Source organism: Sander lucioperca, chromosome 5 (genome assembly GCF_008315115.2).
Source record: "Sander lucioperca isolate FBNREF2018 chromosome 5, SLUC_FBN_1.2, whole genome shotgun sequence".
NCBI lineage: Eukaryota > Metazoa > Chordata > Actinopteri > Perciformes > Percidae > Sander > Sander lucioperca.
The window spans coordinates 14,227,658-14,244,670 of NC_050177.1; the positions used below are offsets into that span (position 1 = coordinate 14,227,658).

The following is a 17,013-nucleotide window of genomic DNA, read 5'->3' on the forward strand; positions in this document are numbered from 1 at the left end:
AACAAAGCGGTACAAAATTAGTTTTGTTCACTGAGCTAAACAAGCTGTAGCGATATTTGCACATATATGACACAGGTATTATTATTTTGTTTGGTTTTAAACCTGCCTTAATCTAGATTTTATTTCACTTATTTATATTTATCTCTCTCTTATGTGCTGATTGGTGGAACCTTGAGTATTTGCATTTGTATCAGATTTTGAGTACTTGTGTCAGTTTTTGGTGTGTTTTCGTAGTTGTATGTCATGATGGAAGTCATACTCTTGCAGAACAAATCTACCTACGGGTACAAATAAAGTTACCTGAACCTTAACAACGCCTATTTACGGTAAAACAAGGCCGAACCGGACCAAACGTTTTTAGAAGAACTGGAAGAAATGAACGTGAAATAGTTCTTTTAAATTTGTGTGAACCAAACTTTGAACTAACTCATGTTAGGTGTGCAACACTGGCCTACCAGCTGGTGTTAGCTATTCATAATCGTCTCTGCGGGTTTGCTTTGTTTTTTTAAACCTCAATGATGAATCTCTCTGCAACGTTATCTACAACGTTGAACGTGACGCCCTGTACATTTGGATTTGACTGTCAGTGTTTCTATTTTTCATCCAGTCACTCTGAAAGTAGTCTGGATCAACGGAAGTTCATTTCCAGGATCATTGCCTGACACCATGCACTGGATGGCCCTCCCCTTCCGCTCTCTGTTTGTTGCCGTTCTCAAACTCCGTTCTCTTCGGGGAAACATCAACAAACTCCAAGCTAGCGAGCTACACGCTGAAAATGTCAAGTTTTGAAGAAAATGTGGATGGAGGAGAGAGACTGTGGCCCCCGAGGTTGCTGGTGTGAATCCCCTGAGTGGTGGAGAGGATGTGCTTGCTGTTACGGGCGTACCGTCCATCTTTGTTGTCCTGTACGTAGTCTGGATGAACGGCAGCCCATTTACCGGATAATCGCTGGATGTCCTTCGCCATCCATTGCAACACTCCATTCATATCACAAAACAACAACTTCGAGCTAGCGAGCTACACGCTGAAAATGTCAAGTTTAGAAGAGAATTAGGATGGTGCAACAAGGCAGGACTGCTTGGTTCTTTAAGGGAATGATTGTAAAGATTTATAAAGAATATGTTTAGGGCGTTTCCTCTCTAACTGGGATGTTTTGGGACTGATTGGTGGGATTGATGTGGACGTAGTACACACGAAGATACACTGGTAAGAGCCATTGAGGTTTAACCATGTATCAGCTACTTTAAATAGCTCACGTTACTGTATTGTGTCAACAGTTAATTTCATTTAATATTGTATGAGGAGTTTTCTTTTGCAGATTGCGAATGTTCCACCAAAACAAGTTCCTTCCAGAGACTATTTAGCAGAGCCACCGTCGCTGCGTCCGCAACTTAGCGCCGCCCAAGACCGTTGTGATTGGTTTAAAGAAAAGCAAACAACCCAGAAAGTTATTTTCTCCTATCCCAGAATGCATCTGTGGTGTAGCCAGCTCTGCAACAATGCAACAACACTACTCTGAAAGTTATCCCAACGATAATCGCTCGCCTCGTCATAGTAAGAGTTGTGCTGTGGACTCCGCCATCCTCTGGAGTTAGAAGGATTTTTGAAAACTATATCTTTATAGTTATTGCTGTTGATATGGACGGCCTTCAACTTGAGATCATTCTTCAGGCCAAACGTGGTGTTCATGTTAGCTGTTTTTACAATATTTTGCTTCAACCGAAGCATTTCACTTTGTCTATGTATGAGTTGTTATTTCTGAAAGTCGACTCACGTCAACCTGTGCAGCTACAAACATCTCATCCACAGGAACAAGATGTTCTTAATCTTGATTAGTGTGTTATTACAGTGTGTGTGTGTGTGTGTGTGTGTGTGTGTGTGTGTGTGGGGTTGTTTTTTTCCATCTGAGGAAAAGATAAACGCTTGTCTTTCAACTCAACACCAGAATCATCTGATATAAAGAATCATTAGATTCTGATCTGAGCAGCAGTTCAGGCTGAAGTTTTAACACAAACTTGGTAGGAATCAAACTATAAAGCACCGTCGCAGTTTGACACTCCAGGACTCAGTGTGGAAGAGATGAATGTGTTTATTTTAGAGATTGAGAGAAGAGAAAGGAGAGCTGTTAGGAAGTTAGGAAGGAGAGAGAGGTTTGAGGAGGAGGAGGAGGAGGAGGAGGAGGCGAGCTGTGATGGCTCCCGGGAGGTTTCATTAACAGGTAATGGTCCTCGTGATGAAATGTCACAGAACCTACTGTGGAAAAAAGTAGGGAAGCACAGGAAGTGATGTGACCGGAGCGGAGGCTGCCGATTGGCCAGGAGATTCCCGGGCAGCTGCTATAAAACCTGACGTGAAGCCACAACAAGACTCAGAAACAGAGAAGAGACGACGCAGCAGGACACACACACACTCAGAGAGACTGAAGGTACGGACACAGAGTGTGTGTGTGTGTGTGTGTGTGTGTGTGTGTGTGTGTGTGTGTGTGAGATGCAGGTGTGCACAGGTTCACACTCCTGCAGGTGTTACATTGCAAAATATGTGTGTGTATATGCATCACACATTTAATGCAGATTTCAATTTTCTCAGGCAATTAGCACTTCTTTATTACTTTTTCCAAAGTAATCTGGTATTTCACGCCGTAGTTTTTCTTCTGTATGAGTCACTTTAAGCTGCTGTCTGCTCCTTTCGTGTAGTTTTGTCAATTTCCCGTAAAATCAAACTGATTAATAACAGCAAATTCAAATCATTTCTGCAGAAACTGCTTTTTTTTTCTATTTCGTTCGGCTGCCAATGTTTTTGAAGTATTAAATTACGGTTTCACATTAGGTATTATTTATTTTGTATGTGTCAGACAGCTTTCGGGTTGTTTTAAAGGGCTATTATGATTGTCTCTAGGCTGAAATATTGGATATATTATATGATCTTTTGCATGATATCTTTTAAATTCTGATTTGTGGCATATTGTGTGTCATCTGTCTTGTGTTTTTTGTGCTTTTGCTGCAGCCTTGTGAACCAATCAGAGAGGCTTTTTTAGTTAAATACATTAAAGTCTTCATTATGTAAGCATGCATTAAAGGGTTGATACCCTTTCCCTTAATGTCAGATACATTTTTGCAAAGAATTTTTTTTTTAAATCTCCACATGAACAGTTTGCAGCACAGTGTGGAATAAAGTGTAGAAATGTTGCGTTCAGGTGTCCTTCTGATCTGTGAACATGAAGGTGTTCTGTCTGATGCTCCAGGGACGGGGGGATACACGGGGCATTCTCTTGAATGGAAGAATCTGCTGTGTGTGTGTGTGTGTGTGTGTGTGTGTATGTGTGTGTGTGTGTGTGTGTGTGTGTGTGTGTGTGTGTGTGTGTGTGTGTGTGTGTGTGTTTTATTTCCTGACACATTCATGAATGAGAGTGCCAGTAGACGTCAGCTTCACCTTGTGTGTATGTTTGATTCCATATACAAACGTTTGTGCATCATCAAGAATGTGTGTGACGTTGGCAGCAGTGTTTCTGTGTGTGTCTGTGTGTGTGTGTGTGTGTGTGTGTGTGTGTGTGTGTGTGTGTGTGTGTGTGTGTTGGGGTGGGGGAATGCAGGTGCGTGCACGTCAGTGAGCGTGCATGTGACGGTCAAAAGACATTTATTCTCAGGGATGGAAAATGCTAAAATTAGCCGATGTTGCTGGACAATACACTTCAGCCGTCAGCTGAGCTAAAAGTGTTCAGCTGTGTGTGTGTGTGTGTGTGTGTGTGTGTGTGTGTGTGTGTGTGTGTGTGTGTGTGTGTGTGTGTGGTCTGCAGGGTAAAGAGACAAATTAAATTAAAATCTTTGCAACATTCTGCAGAATCCTGCGTCTGCAGATTGGTTGTAGCTAGAAGAGATACGGCTACAGCTAAATCTAGGCTAATATAATCATATAATTTAATACTTTCACCCCAAGAAACACGTGTTGGAACCTTGGAAGTGTTTTAATCCAAAACACAATCTTTTTTCCTAAACTTAACTAGACGTTTTGGTGCCTAAACTTAACTTGTCGTCGCCATAGCAGCATCCCATCTAGCCTCAACCCCGCAGATCCTGTTTGGGCCTGTTGATCACACAGTAAACACTTTATATTTTATGAATGAGGAGACTGAAAAAAAATGATGTGCTGTGTCAGATCATGTTTTTTTTTTTTGTTTTTTGGTTGCAGATGCAGTTCTGTGGCTGTTTGCTGTTTTCCTGCCTGTTCATCACGCTGCTCCACTGCAGCGTCGACGGCTTCAGAGTCCAACACCCGGTCAGAACACACACACGCATGCACGCACAGACACACACACCCACACACACACAGACACACGCAGGGGCGTAGCACAACATTCTGTGCCCTGTAGAAAGGTATTTTCTATGGGCATCCACAGCTATTCATTCTAGCATCTTTTTGGCCCTCCTCACATGAGGGCCCTGCACGCATACACAAGCATGCACACAGACGCACACACGCACACACACACGCACACACATACAGACACACACACGCATGCATGCACAAGTATTTCTACACTGATCTGAGTACTTCTTCCATACATACATACTTTTACTGTAAGTAAGGTTTGGTGAATGCAGGATTGTGACTTCTACTGCAGTCAATGATCTAAGTACCTCTTCCGCTTCTGGATAGCACATGCATAGGTGCAATTAACAGGGGGGGGGGGGGTAATCAAATAATCAAAACCAGCCAGTGCAACCCCCCCAAATATCTATGAATAATAAATACCTTTACATAAATATAGACATTTGCACCATAACTTCATGCAGGAAAGGCACAAACTTGCAGAGAAATTCACCAGAATGCAAGAAATGAAGTCTTTGATATGCTCAAAAGTGGAGATCTCAACCCCCCCCCCAATGATAATCCCAAAGCTACGCCCTTGCACGCATGAGAAAGTGCTTGCAGGTTAACTCCTGGATGAGAGGGTGAAGCAGCAGATCAGATTGTGTCCTATCAAATCATCCCGAGGGCCAAAGCAAACGGCCCCTCCCTCGGAGGGCCCCCGTGCCGATATCAGGTGATGTAAGCGGTCCTGAAGACGGACCCGAAGGTGTTTTCTGTTTAGTCTGGATGATATCTGACCGTGTGACTCATCAGAGGCAGCAGGGCCGACAGGAAGTCAGAAAGCGCTTCGCTGTCAGGGCGGTGATGTAAGAGCGGGGGTCGCAGCGTGGAGTCCTGACGTGTGAAAACACCCGGCGCAGAGCAGGGTGGCCCGGCTCTGCCCAGGGCAGTGTTTTCTATGAGGAGACTCCCTTATGGAAAATAAAATATGGAGGAGCAGGGCCAGTTCCTTTCACACAGACCTGGAGGAAGTACTCAGATACTTTACTTATTAACTAAAAGTAGCAATACTACTGTGTAGAAATACTCTGTTACAAATGTGTGATATTTTTGTATTTTTATCTTTCTTTTAAACATTAAAACATTCGCGAAATGTTGTTTGCTAAACCCACCAGACTCCATGTAAATAAACAGTAATTTTAGCATTGTTAAATACACTTCATTCAAAGTGGACAGAAACAAAATAGAACTATGAAAAGCCGTTTTGGTTCATTCTTCCACTTTTCCGACAATCACAACTCTAGTTGTGGTTGAAATAAACACAGAGTTTATCAATTTACATGTGAAAATATGTTGGCTCAATATAATCTAAAAGTATTGTTTTTTTAAATGGAGTCTGGTGAGTTTAGCGCTTGCGACCTCAGAGCTGTTTCTAGTTAAACATCAAGGTCTTAATCTCTGTAGGGATACTTTCCATAATTTTCTTTTTTTGCAAAGCTCGGGAGAGAAGACACAATATTTAGTTTAATAACAAGCTCTAAAATAATCCATCCATCCATCCATCTTCTTCCGCTTATCCGGTAACGGGTCGCGGGGGTAGCAGCTCCAGCAGGGGACCCCAAACTTCCCTTTCCCGAGCCACATTAACCAGCTCCGACTGGGGGATCCCGAGGCGTTCCCAGGCCAGGTTGGAGATATAATCCCTCCACCTAGTCCTGGGTCTTCCCCGAGGCCTCCTCCCAGCTGGACGTGCCTGGAACACCTCCCTAGGGAGGCGCCCAGGGGGCATCATTACCAGATGCCCGAACCACCTCAACTGGCTCCTTTCGACGCGAAGGAGCAGCGGCTCTACTCCGAGCTCCTCACGGATGACTGAGCTTCTCACCCTATCTCTAAGGGAGACGCCAGCCACCCTCCTGAGGAAACCCATTTCGGCCGCTTGTACCCTACTATTATTATTATTTTACTCTAAAATAATAATTTTGTGAAATATAATGAAATGTTTGAACACTGCAATTGACATTTTGGTGTCTCATAAACCATTTAGGGTTGGACATGTTAATGCAAGACATCATCAATCATCAAATCTACTTTCCTTGGGCAAATCCATTTTATATTACTATATACTTCTATTTCATTACATCTCACAGGGGAATATTGTACCTTTTACTGCACTGTATTTATTCAATAGTTACTCCATATTCATGTTTGTTTAAAAGTTACGATGGAAATTTTTATAGATGGGACATTTTAGTTCATATCTCCATCCCATCCTGTGCTTGTGTTCCAGCGTGTAGACCGAACCGCCTCGAGGGCCACGGCGGCTCTTCGGCCTTGTCCCGGAGCGGTGAAGGCAGGGGAGGAGCTGACGGCGAAGCTGCTCCGATTGGACGACCTGGTGAGGCTGGAGAATGATGTCATGGAGCCAAAGAGGAAGAGGAGTTTCCCCGGCAACAACGCCCCGCTGGACCGCCTGTCGGTCAGCTCCATGGAGACCAAACAGGGAACATCCAAGCAGAGGTAGGACGACCGGCTGTCTCTGTAATATTCAGCTCTCCAGGAAGTTAACAAGCCAGGACCTGAACGTTAAGAACCGTATCAGTCTTGTATCAGTCTGACTTTGTTGAACATTCTATACTATGACTTTTTTATGACTTTTTTTGACATGGTATGCTATGACTTTTTTCACAAACTATTATATGACTTTTAATGACTTTTTTTTAACATACTATACGTTCACTTTTTTTTACATAATATACTATGAATTTTCATGACTTTTTTCAACATAATACAACTTTTTAAATGACTTTTTTCGACATGCAATACTATGACTTTTTTATGACTTTTTTTGACATGGTATGCTATGCCTTTTTTCACATACTATTATATGACTTTTTTCTACATACTATACCATTACTTTTTTCGACACAATATACTATGACTTTATTTGTCATACTATACTATAACTTTTTATGACTTTTTTCGACATTCTAAACAATGACTTTTTATGACTTTTTCATGACTTTTTCAACATACTATACTGACTTTTTTTACATACTATACTATGACTTTTTTAAACTTACTACACCATGACTTTTTCACGACTTTTTTCGACTTACTATACTATGACTTTTTATGACTTTTTTCGACATACTATACTTCGACTTTTTTTTTACATACTATACTATCACTTTTCATGACTTTTTTCAAAATACTATGACTTTTTAAATTACTTTTTTCAACATGCTATAATGACTTTTTCATGACTTTTTTCGACATGCTACGACTTTTTAAATTACTTTTTTCCACATCCTATACTATGACTTTTTTATACATACTATACTATGACTTTTTTATTACTTTTTTCAACATATTATACTATGACTTTGTACGTCATGCTATACTATGACTTTTTATGACTTTTTTCGACATACTATATTTTGGCTTTTTATGACTTTTTTTCGATGTACTATACTATGACTTTTGATTACTTTTTAGACATACTATACTATTACTATTATTTTTTTTCCAACATATCTGCTTTCTACATATGTATTTTGGTTGCAAGATGGCTCAGAGGCACTGATGCAAATTAAACTAGCAAGTAGACTCTGCAGCCTTGAACTCTGGTTCGATTCCCAACTGTTTTTTCTTTTTTGGTGTGGAGTTTGCATTTTCTTCCACACTTTCATTCACACACTATACTATGACTTTTTTCGTCATACTATACTAAGATGTATTTATGACTTCTTTGACATACTATCCTATGACTTTTTTTATGACTTTTTTTCGACATACTATTTACTTTTTTATATTTAAGATAGTTTGTGAGGTGCAAGGTTGCTCAGTGAAACATGAGGAATACAAAACATCACGCTGGCAGGAAGGTGTGCTCAAAAAATTGGCGGACTTTTATTTTCGTCATCAAACAAAAAAACACAGCGGGAACACCTCTCTCCACTGCTCAACATATTGATATTGGAAACATAAATGAAGTAAAGTAGAAGTAAAGTGAGATTAGGTAAAAAATATTGTTGCTACTACAATGGATCGTACAAATGCTGTTGTAGTGCAGTGTGAACATAAACTACTCACAGAGTAGATGATAGGATACAAACCACAAAACAATTGTGATTGGATTGTTTCATAACAGCAAATCTACTACATTTCACACAAAAACATTCATGCTGGCATTCTGGCTGGAAGTGGAGAGAGGAGAAGACGGCCTTTTAAATCACAAGCTTGGAGGCTGGAACCAATCACATCCGGAAAAACCATCAGCCAAGTTCACCTGCAGCCCATCACACACAGGCACTGAAGCAGAAAGAGAGAGAAAAGGTCCACAACACATGGTAGACAGGGTAGACCCCCACATACGTACACAAATAAATAGACATGATATGACACATACTACACTAGACATACTATACTGTACTGTATAACAGACGTTTTTATGACTTTTTTAGACGTACTAAACTATGACTTTTTGCGACATACTGTACGATAGAGGTGTAAATTAATCAAATAATCGCTGCATCGAATCGTGGAAATGGATGATGCTGCATCGTTTAGGTGCAACGATGAATCGATTAATTGATTAGTTGTCAACTATTAAATTAATCGCCAACTATTTTGATAATCGATTAATCATTCGAGTCATTTTTTTATTAAAAATAATCAGATTTCTCTGATTCCAGCTTGTTAAATGTGAATATCTTCTAGTTTCTTCTCTCCTCTGTGACAGGAAACTGAATATTTTTTGAGTTTTGGACAAAACAAGACGTTTGAGGACGTCATCTTAGGCTTTGGGAAACACATATAGATCAAACAACTAATCGATTAATCAAGAAAATAATCAACAGATTAATCGACTATGAAAATAATCGTTATTTGCAGTCCTACTGCATCGATAATCAGTCAGGCCATAATCGATTATTTCTGTTTGTACGATTACTTTTTCATGACTTTTTTCAATATACTATACTATGAAATTTTTATGACTTTTACCAACATGCTATACTATGACTTTTTTCGACATAATATTCTATGAATTTGTTATGATTTTTTTTCGACATACAATACTATGACATTTTTTAAAAGACAGTTTATTGTTCTATTAATAGTATATTGTGCTCAAATGTAACAAACAACATTTCTAAACATAAAATATAAATAAAGTATATTTGTATCAAATGAATCGCTTTGACTCCAGCACTGTCGTTTACCTGTTTGTGTTTACAGTAAGGTAGTGGAGTTGCCGCGGCGACGAGTCAATCCGCCTCCCATCGACAGGATCGGAATGAGTCGTCTGCCAACGAGTCGAGGATAGGCCACGCCCCCTGCCTCTGACAGCCCACCTCCGCCTCCACAGCGCCCTCCTCTGGACAGGTACGCCACTGCAGTCTGTTCACATTCATCAAAAACACCGAAATGGTCCTTTAACGTCTTTCTCTCTCTGCAGAGGAATCACAACAGATGCATGAAACACAGCCAATCACCAACTGCCACGCCCACCACCTGTCAATCATCCACCTGCACTTCACCTGGACACCCCCCACCCCCCACACAGCAATGAATGTTTAATGATGGTGCATTCAGGTGCTGCTTGGCAAATTTACAACGCATTATCATGAAAGGGTTCGTGTGATATGGTACGAAAACTTGCACAACAATTGGTATGTTATCCAAGAAATTAAGGTGACCGCCGGTAGGTCACATGACAACCAGTCACATGACAGTTAGGTGACTGAGCCGGGTACAGAGCACAGTGAGGGGACGGTCATTTCAGAGGCCGTTACACTTGAGTTTAACCCACAAAAAGTGAGCGCCATGCGCCGCTGACTGAGTTAAGTTTAGGCACCAAAACGACATGTTACAATTAGAAAAAAGACTGTGTTTTCTCCTTAAAGGTATAGTACGTGATGTTAATCTAATACACTTTTTGACAGAATAATCTGAGTACTTCTTCCACGTCCGGTGTTGAGACAAAGTGAAATCCTATATTTTAGGAAGTTTGGAAGTGATGTTGTGAAATTTGACAGCGAAATAAATTCATTTTAACGGATCAGTAAATCTGAGTGAATCTTCCGCGTCAATTTTAACTTGAATTTCATTTTAAAATTTTGTTTTACCTGAGAAAATGAATCCCATTTCAGGATATTACAACTTAACTTTAACAGAATTCCTTTTTCTTTGGGTCAAATTCAACTTTGAGAAAACTCCCTTTCGCACCTGAACAGTTAGGGTGCAACTTACTTGCAGTGTTTTCAGGGTGTCACCTGAATGCACCATCCCCCCCCCCCCCCCACCCCCACCGGTGACTCTGACTGGAGGCGTCCGCCGCCTCGACGCTGAGAGCTGAACATCTGACACGACTTGACTTGAGTTTCTGCCTCGTAGTTCTTTTTCCAGCAGTGCAGCGGGTCTGTTTACAGCAGGACGACACGCTGACAGACGTCTCCACGGCAACTGGACCTGACCGGCACCAAATCAGAACATTTACACTGTATACAGTGTATGCAACCTTAAATATTACAAGTGACAACCATCACTGTTTTATGTTGACGCCAGTGTGAACCCATTTTACAGTGAGATAAATCTGTTTCCCCTTTATTAAAGGGTAACTACCATTTTTTTTCAACCTGGACCCTATGTTCCTATGTGTTTCTGTCTCAGTGACTGATGGGAACAACTATCTTTGACATTGGTCCAGTATTAAGACAGATCGCTGCAGTCGGCAGCGGCCAAACAAGCTACAATCTAAGTTAACAGGGCAATGTTCAGCTTGTATTTACCTTCACAAAAGTGCTCGTTTCGCCGCTGACAGACTCAGATTAATATTCTAAGTGTCTGACAACATTATGGAAAGGATTTCTAAGGAGGTTGATCTTTCTGTTAAAGAGTAAGATCCTTTTTTTAAACATAAAAACATCCATGAAATCACGTTCGCTAAACCCACCAGACTCCATGTAAATAATCAGTGATTTTAGCATCGTAAAATACACTTCATTCAAAGTCGACAGAAACTAAATAAAACTATGAAAAGCCGTTTTCGGTCGTCTTTCCACTTTTCCAACCATCACAACTCTAGTTTTGGTTGAAATAAACACATAGTTTACCAATTTACATGTGAAAATATGTGGGCTCTATACACGCTAAAAGTATTGCTTTTTTAAATGGAGTCTGGTGGGTTTAGCGCTAGCGACCTCAGAGCTGTTTCTGGTTAAACATCAAGGTCTTAATCTCTGTAGGGATACTTTCCATAATTTTCTTTTTTTGCAAAGCTCGGGAGAGAAGACACAATATTTAGTTTAATAACAAGCTCTAAAATAATAATGTTGTTGTCTGGTGGATTTAGCAGCGTTCAAACTTAATACTGGACCAATGTCAAAGATTGTTGTTCCAGGTTGGAAAAAAAAAACGTTAATTCCCCTTTAAAGCTCCATTGTGTAATGTTTTGAGTTGATTCTTAGCAAAACCTCTTTGTTCTTTCACTAAATGCTCATTCATGTGTAATTACTTCCACCAACTAATCAAAGTATTCTCGTTAGCGTACAAGCTGCCATTCAGAATCATTCAGAATACACACGAGCGAGTCGTTCCAATGTATTCCGCCATGTTGCGCCTCCATCTTTAAAATACATTAGCCAAAGAGGGACATACCTCCGTGTTTCGCGCTTTCAGTGGCACCGTGACGAATGCCAGGGGGAGATTACTCGATCTGCCGGCAGATTTGAAAGCCTGTTGAAGATGGAGGATCACGCTGATACTTTACCAACATTAGCTTGCATTCATTTGGGAACCTGATAGCTGATGTTAGCAATGAAATGGTACCAAAATAACGAAAACGTAAAACTATTATTACACTGGTAAGGAACACTCACGGACGAAGTCATACTTCTTGGAATAATACGGCCACCGTCGGTACACGATCCGTTCTGCACATGCGCAAGATAATACTGTTTTACCGAGGACACGACCTGCACGATCTGTTCCACGCTAGCCTATGGCTAGCCTCCACCGGGAAGCTAATGTTAGTTTAGCTAACAGCTAATTCGGCTAACCGCTAGCTGACAGCTAGATTCAGTCTAAAATAACGTTAACTCAAACTTAATGGGAAAAGCAGGCCTTACAAGCCTTAAGACTTCACAGTAATAACAATACAGACAAGTATTGAGTGATTGGATTTTAAATGAGCACAAGTAGAACTGATGTAACAGCTGTTATATATGTTAGGTGTTTGTTATATATGTCAACGTTTATTTTCAAGTTTTATTTTGAGGGTCTTTTAAAGTTATTACATGCTGTCTCAGCTAGCAGTTAGCCGAATTAGCTGTTAGCTAAACTAACGTTAGCTTGCCTGTGGAGGCTAACGGCAGACCGCTACAATCAGCTAGCGGTTAGCCGAATGAGCCGTTAGCTAAACTAACGTTAGCTTGCCTGTGGAGGCTAACGGCAGACCGCTACAATCAGCTAGCGGTTATCCAAATTAGCTGTTAGCTTGGCTGTCGACCGGAAGCGCGGAACAGATCGTGCAGTGTCGTAAATCCTCGTACAACCGCGCATGCGCGAACATTTTGCGCATGGGCAGAACGGATCGTGTACCGACAGTTACAACGCGCTCTGACTGGGAGGGGCTAGAAAGTAAGTTGGTTGTCGTATACAATTTCACTGCTAGATGGGAGAAATTCTTACACAATGTAGCTTTAAGGCCAATTCTGTCAGTTTTCTTTGAGCAGTATCTAGTGGCCATTAGAGGAACTACCTCCTAAAAACGTTACCCTCGGGTCAAATTTGACCCATTTTCAAAAGTTTTTTTACATCAGAAATATGGTTTTCTTTCAACCAAACTGCCCAATGGATGGATTGTTGTTTCTTTCCCCCATACATTTATGAAGGGTTTCCCGACATTTTTGTCCCTTTTTTTAAAACGTTCTTTTATGAGAGACGGTTTCCACGTCAGCCAGAGGTTCAAAATTTAAAAATGAGTCTGATGTGACTTTGTTCCAGTCTACGTTCAGTCCCGTTCCACTCATCCTGTTTTTAATAAATGCTTCTTACTGCTTTACGTTTTAAATTGTGCATAATAAAAAGTAAACTATCACGGGGCTGAAAGTGTCTGTTTTGTTCTGACTGATGATGAACGGGGATAGAATCTGCCGACACACAATTACGCAGAATTTTCTGCAGAATTTTCCGTTACATTTACATTGCTAAGTTTTGGTTTAAAAAGGAGTATCTTCTGCTACATTTCCCCCTCTCATTCCCCCTGCTCTGGCGTTTCCCCCTCTCATTCCCCCTGCTCTGGCGTTTCCCCCTCTCATTCCCCCTGCTCTGGCGTTTCCCCCTCATTCCCCCTGCTCTGGTGTTTCCCCCTCTCATTCCCCCTGCTCTGGTGTTTCCCCCTCTCATTCCCCCTGCTCTGGTGTTTCCCCCTCTCATTCCCCCTGCTCTGGCGTTTCCGATATTTTGGTTTGGGCGTGTTAGTTTAAACGGAGATTAGTTCTTCTACTGGAGATAAAGTCACGTGGTGCACCGAGATCACTTTGAGCTTAAAAACAAAAACGTAGCGATGTAAATGTAGCCTGATTTTGATTTATTTTTATTAAACTCAGATTGTTACCACATCTCCACCACAAGCAGAAAAACAGTGCTAACTTTGCAGATTTTCATTCTGGATTACAGCTGAAAACTGTACAAAACAAAAACAAAAAAACAGCATCCATCTGTTTGTTTATGGGTGTTTCTACAGTTATATGTTATAGAACAGTTATAAAAATCTGTTCGCCATAACGGATTACTGTGAATAAGAATCGTAGGGATGTAATGTTGAAAAATGGATGCCTAGGTTAACTCCAACAGGGACCCACATCTCAACTAATCAAAGAACTTTTGATTAGTTGAAGCAGACGGTATGGAGACTATGCAAATCTACTCAGACTTGTGAACGTCTTTTCAACTTTTCTTGATTCCGTCGTTTCCTGTAAACTTCCGGTCAGAGGGAATTGCACAGCTTCTTGTGAACTTCTGTCTCCACTGCGCAGTGAATACAACTCATGAACCAGCCACTGAATTGGACCGGAGAAAAACCTTTTTAAGAAAGCGACAAAAAATGTTTAAGTGGCAAAAAAAGTGTAAAAAAAATGACAAAAGTATCGAAAAAAAGGGTAAGAAAAAACATTGAATAAAACAATAAAATCGGCATCAATCGGCTCTATAAACCGTAACAAATACTTTATACAAATACATTGAAGAAAGAGAGACTTTGAAAAAAACTTTTAAAAAAAGCAACAAAAAATTTGAAGTGCCAAACTATTTTTTAAAGCGGTAAAAAAAAAAAAAAAATGACAAAAGCATCAAAAAAAGCATTTAAAGAAGCAACAAAACCATCCTCATCATTTTATCTGTTAAACTATACTTTGGAAAATATTTTTGACACGGACACCAAATATGTTGATAATCCTTTTATTTCTAGCTAAAAAAAAATGTATTTTACGGAGGTGATATATATATATATATATATATATATATATATATATATATATATATATATATATACACACACACACACACACACACAACGCTGTTCGTTTTGGGTGGGATTTTTCTGTTGTATGTTTTTTGTGTGCGTATACATACACTTTTTTCTGTTGTTGGTGTGTCTGTTAAACTAAAAAAAAAATTCTTTAAATAAATAAAGAAAAACGAAGGAAAATATCAGTAAAAGAAAAGAAAAACAACTGAAAAAAGACAAAGCTAGTTCAAATAAATAAATGTATATTTTGTGTTTTGCTGCGAGCCCTAACAGCCCGATTGAAGCGGACTTCCTGTAAGTATTTGCAGTGATAAACAGAAGAGTCCCGAGAGCAGAGGTGAGTTTCTGTCGAGTCTTTATTAAGAAAAGTAACCCTGATCCAGAACACAGTGCAGAAACAAGGCCCATTCACACAGTCAGCACCCCGACACCACATCTGATCGGGGTCACCGTGTGTTACCTGCGTGAACGCCGTCCTGCACACAGTTTACACACTTCTGTACAGCCGCTACGGGAACAGAGACGGGACAAAATGGGACTGAGGAGGAAGAGGAGGAGGCCAGTCGATTAGCAAAACACAAACACCTTCATATTCAGAAAAACAAAAAAAGAGCCTGAGGGAAGATTTAATTATCAAATCCAATATTAAAAAGCTTTGAAAAAAAAAAAAAAAAAAAAAAAAAAAAATACATGATGGTACTTTGGACAAAAAACTCAAAATGTCACCAAAATGATTCTTTGATCAGCCACGTTAGATTTCTCTCTCTGCAACACACACTTCAAGAGATAAAGCTAATGTAGCCGTTTGCTAACTTAGAAACCTGTAGGTTAAGCAAAAAAGTGCTGACATTAGTTAACTAATGCTAACGTAATGTGGAGCTTACAAAATGTAGCTAACTGATAATTTAAGCTCATGTTGTATATTTTACTTGTTTTGAGATGTAGCTAACACAGCGAACTGCTAACATTAGCTATCTCCGTTGTCCTGGATGTTAAGCTAACAACTAATAGTATCTACTGTGTTAACTTTCTGCAAGTCATCATTAGGGATCCAGTTTGTTTGGAGCTAAAGCTAATATAGCGAACATAAGCTACATAATTGGTTTAGAGACAATTACTAACCGCGAAAGTTATGAACTTAGCTTCATCTTCAAGTCCATAATGCTGAACATGTAACTGACTATTAAAATTAGTGTAGAGATAACATTATGGACCGGACATGCTTTAGAGCCAGCGCTACTGACTGCTAACATAAGTTAATGTCATGGATTTTGCCAGTTTTGGATTACTAACATAGCTAACTGATAATATAAGGTAAGCAAAAGATTTCTTTTGCGATATAGCTAATGTAGCTGACTGCTAACATTAGCTAGCTTAGTTGGCTTAGATGTAAAGCTAACATTAGCTTTAACTGTGTTAGTTGTACCTCCAAGTCCACTCACTGCTAACATTAGCTTCTATTGTTACTTACCTAAGAGGTAAAGCTAACATTGTGCAGACATTAGCGACACTGTGGATCCAGTGACAGTAGCTACTATTATGGGCTTGGAGATGAAACTGACCGCTAATATTACCTTACTTGAGGTAAAGCTAATGTAACGCTAACATGAGCTAACTTTTTGGATCTAGTTGGTTTGGAAATTATGCAAAATGTAGCTCACTGCTAACATAATGCTACATTCACGTGGTGTCAAATTTATTAGATGAATGAGTTCCTGAATGGCCTGTAAACGTCCCCTCAAATCGACTCCAAAAGTTTGCATCTTTTTTTGCTAGCTGAGTTGGCACCGTAGTTCATGGCAAGATACTTTAGTTTACAAATTGCACATACATTTTTTGCTCATGTAATTTGTAAAATGGTATCCGGTTGTAACAGTTAGCGGTCTACTAACATCTTCTTTATCAATTCTACTTCAAATGCTATAAAATTGAACGAAACCCTCAAATTCAATGAAAGTAGTGAACTGATTATTTGTTTTACTTGTGAAGAGCGTTGTACAGAACCATCCACGTTATTTATTTTGACAATTTGGTTGAAAGAAACCCACATTTCTGATACAGAAACTTTTTGAAAATGTGGTCCAATTTGACCTGAGGACACCAGGAGGGTTAAACTTAAACTCTGAGCAATAAAACACAACACGTCTTCTTTGTAGCGTTCATGTTTTTCC

General features: G+C 39.9%; 1 protein-coding gene across 1 annotated transcript; it reads left to right on the plus strand.

Annotated features, from left to right (window-relative positions):
- The first annotated feature begins 2,189 nt into the window (after positions 1 to 2,189).
- ostn (osteocrin) lies at positions 2,190 to 10,121 on the plus strand. Its single transcript, XM_031309577.2, has 4 exons — positions 2,190 to 2,425; positions 4,186 to 4,272; positions 6,599 to 6,828; positions 9,550 to 10,121. The coding sequence occupies exons 2-4, from the start codon at positions 4,186 to 4,188 to the stop codon at positions 9,635 to 9,637; spliced, it is 405 nt and encodes a 134-aa protein (XP_031165437.1). The 5' UTR covers positions 2,190 to 2,425; the 3' UTR covers positions 9,638 to 10,121.
- The last annotated feature ends 6,892 nt before the right edge of the window (positions 10,122 to 17,013 follow it).

Coding starts and splice junctions, on each gene's coding strand:
- ostn (XM_031309577.2), top strand. CDS start 4,186: ATGCAGTTCTGTGGCTGTTTGCTGTTTTCCTGCCTGTTCATCACGCTG. Junction 4,273..6,598: donor GCTTCAGAGTCCAACACCCG/GTCAGAACACAC, acceptor CTTGTGTTCCAG/CGTGTAGACCGAACCGCCTC. Junction 6,829..9,549: donor CAGGGAACATCCAAGCAGAG/GTAGGACGACCG, acceptor TTGTGTTTACAG/TAAGGTAGTGGAGTTGCCGC.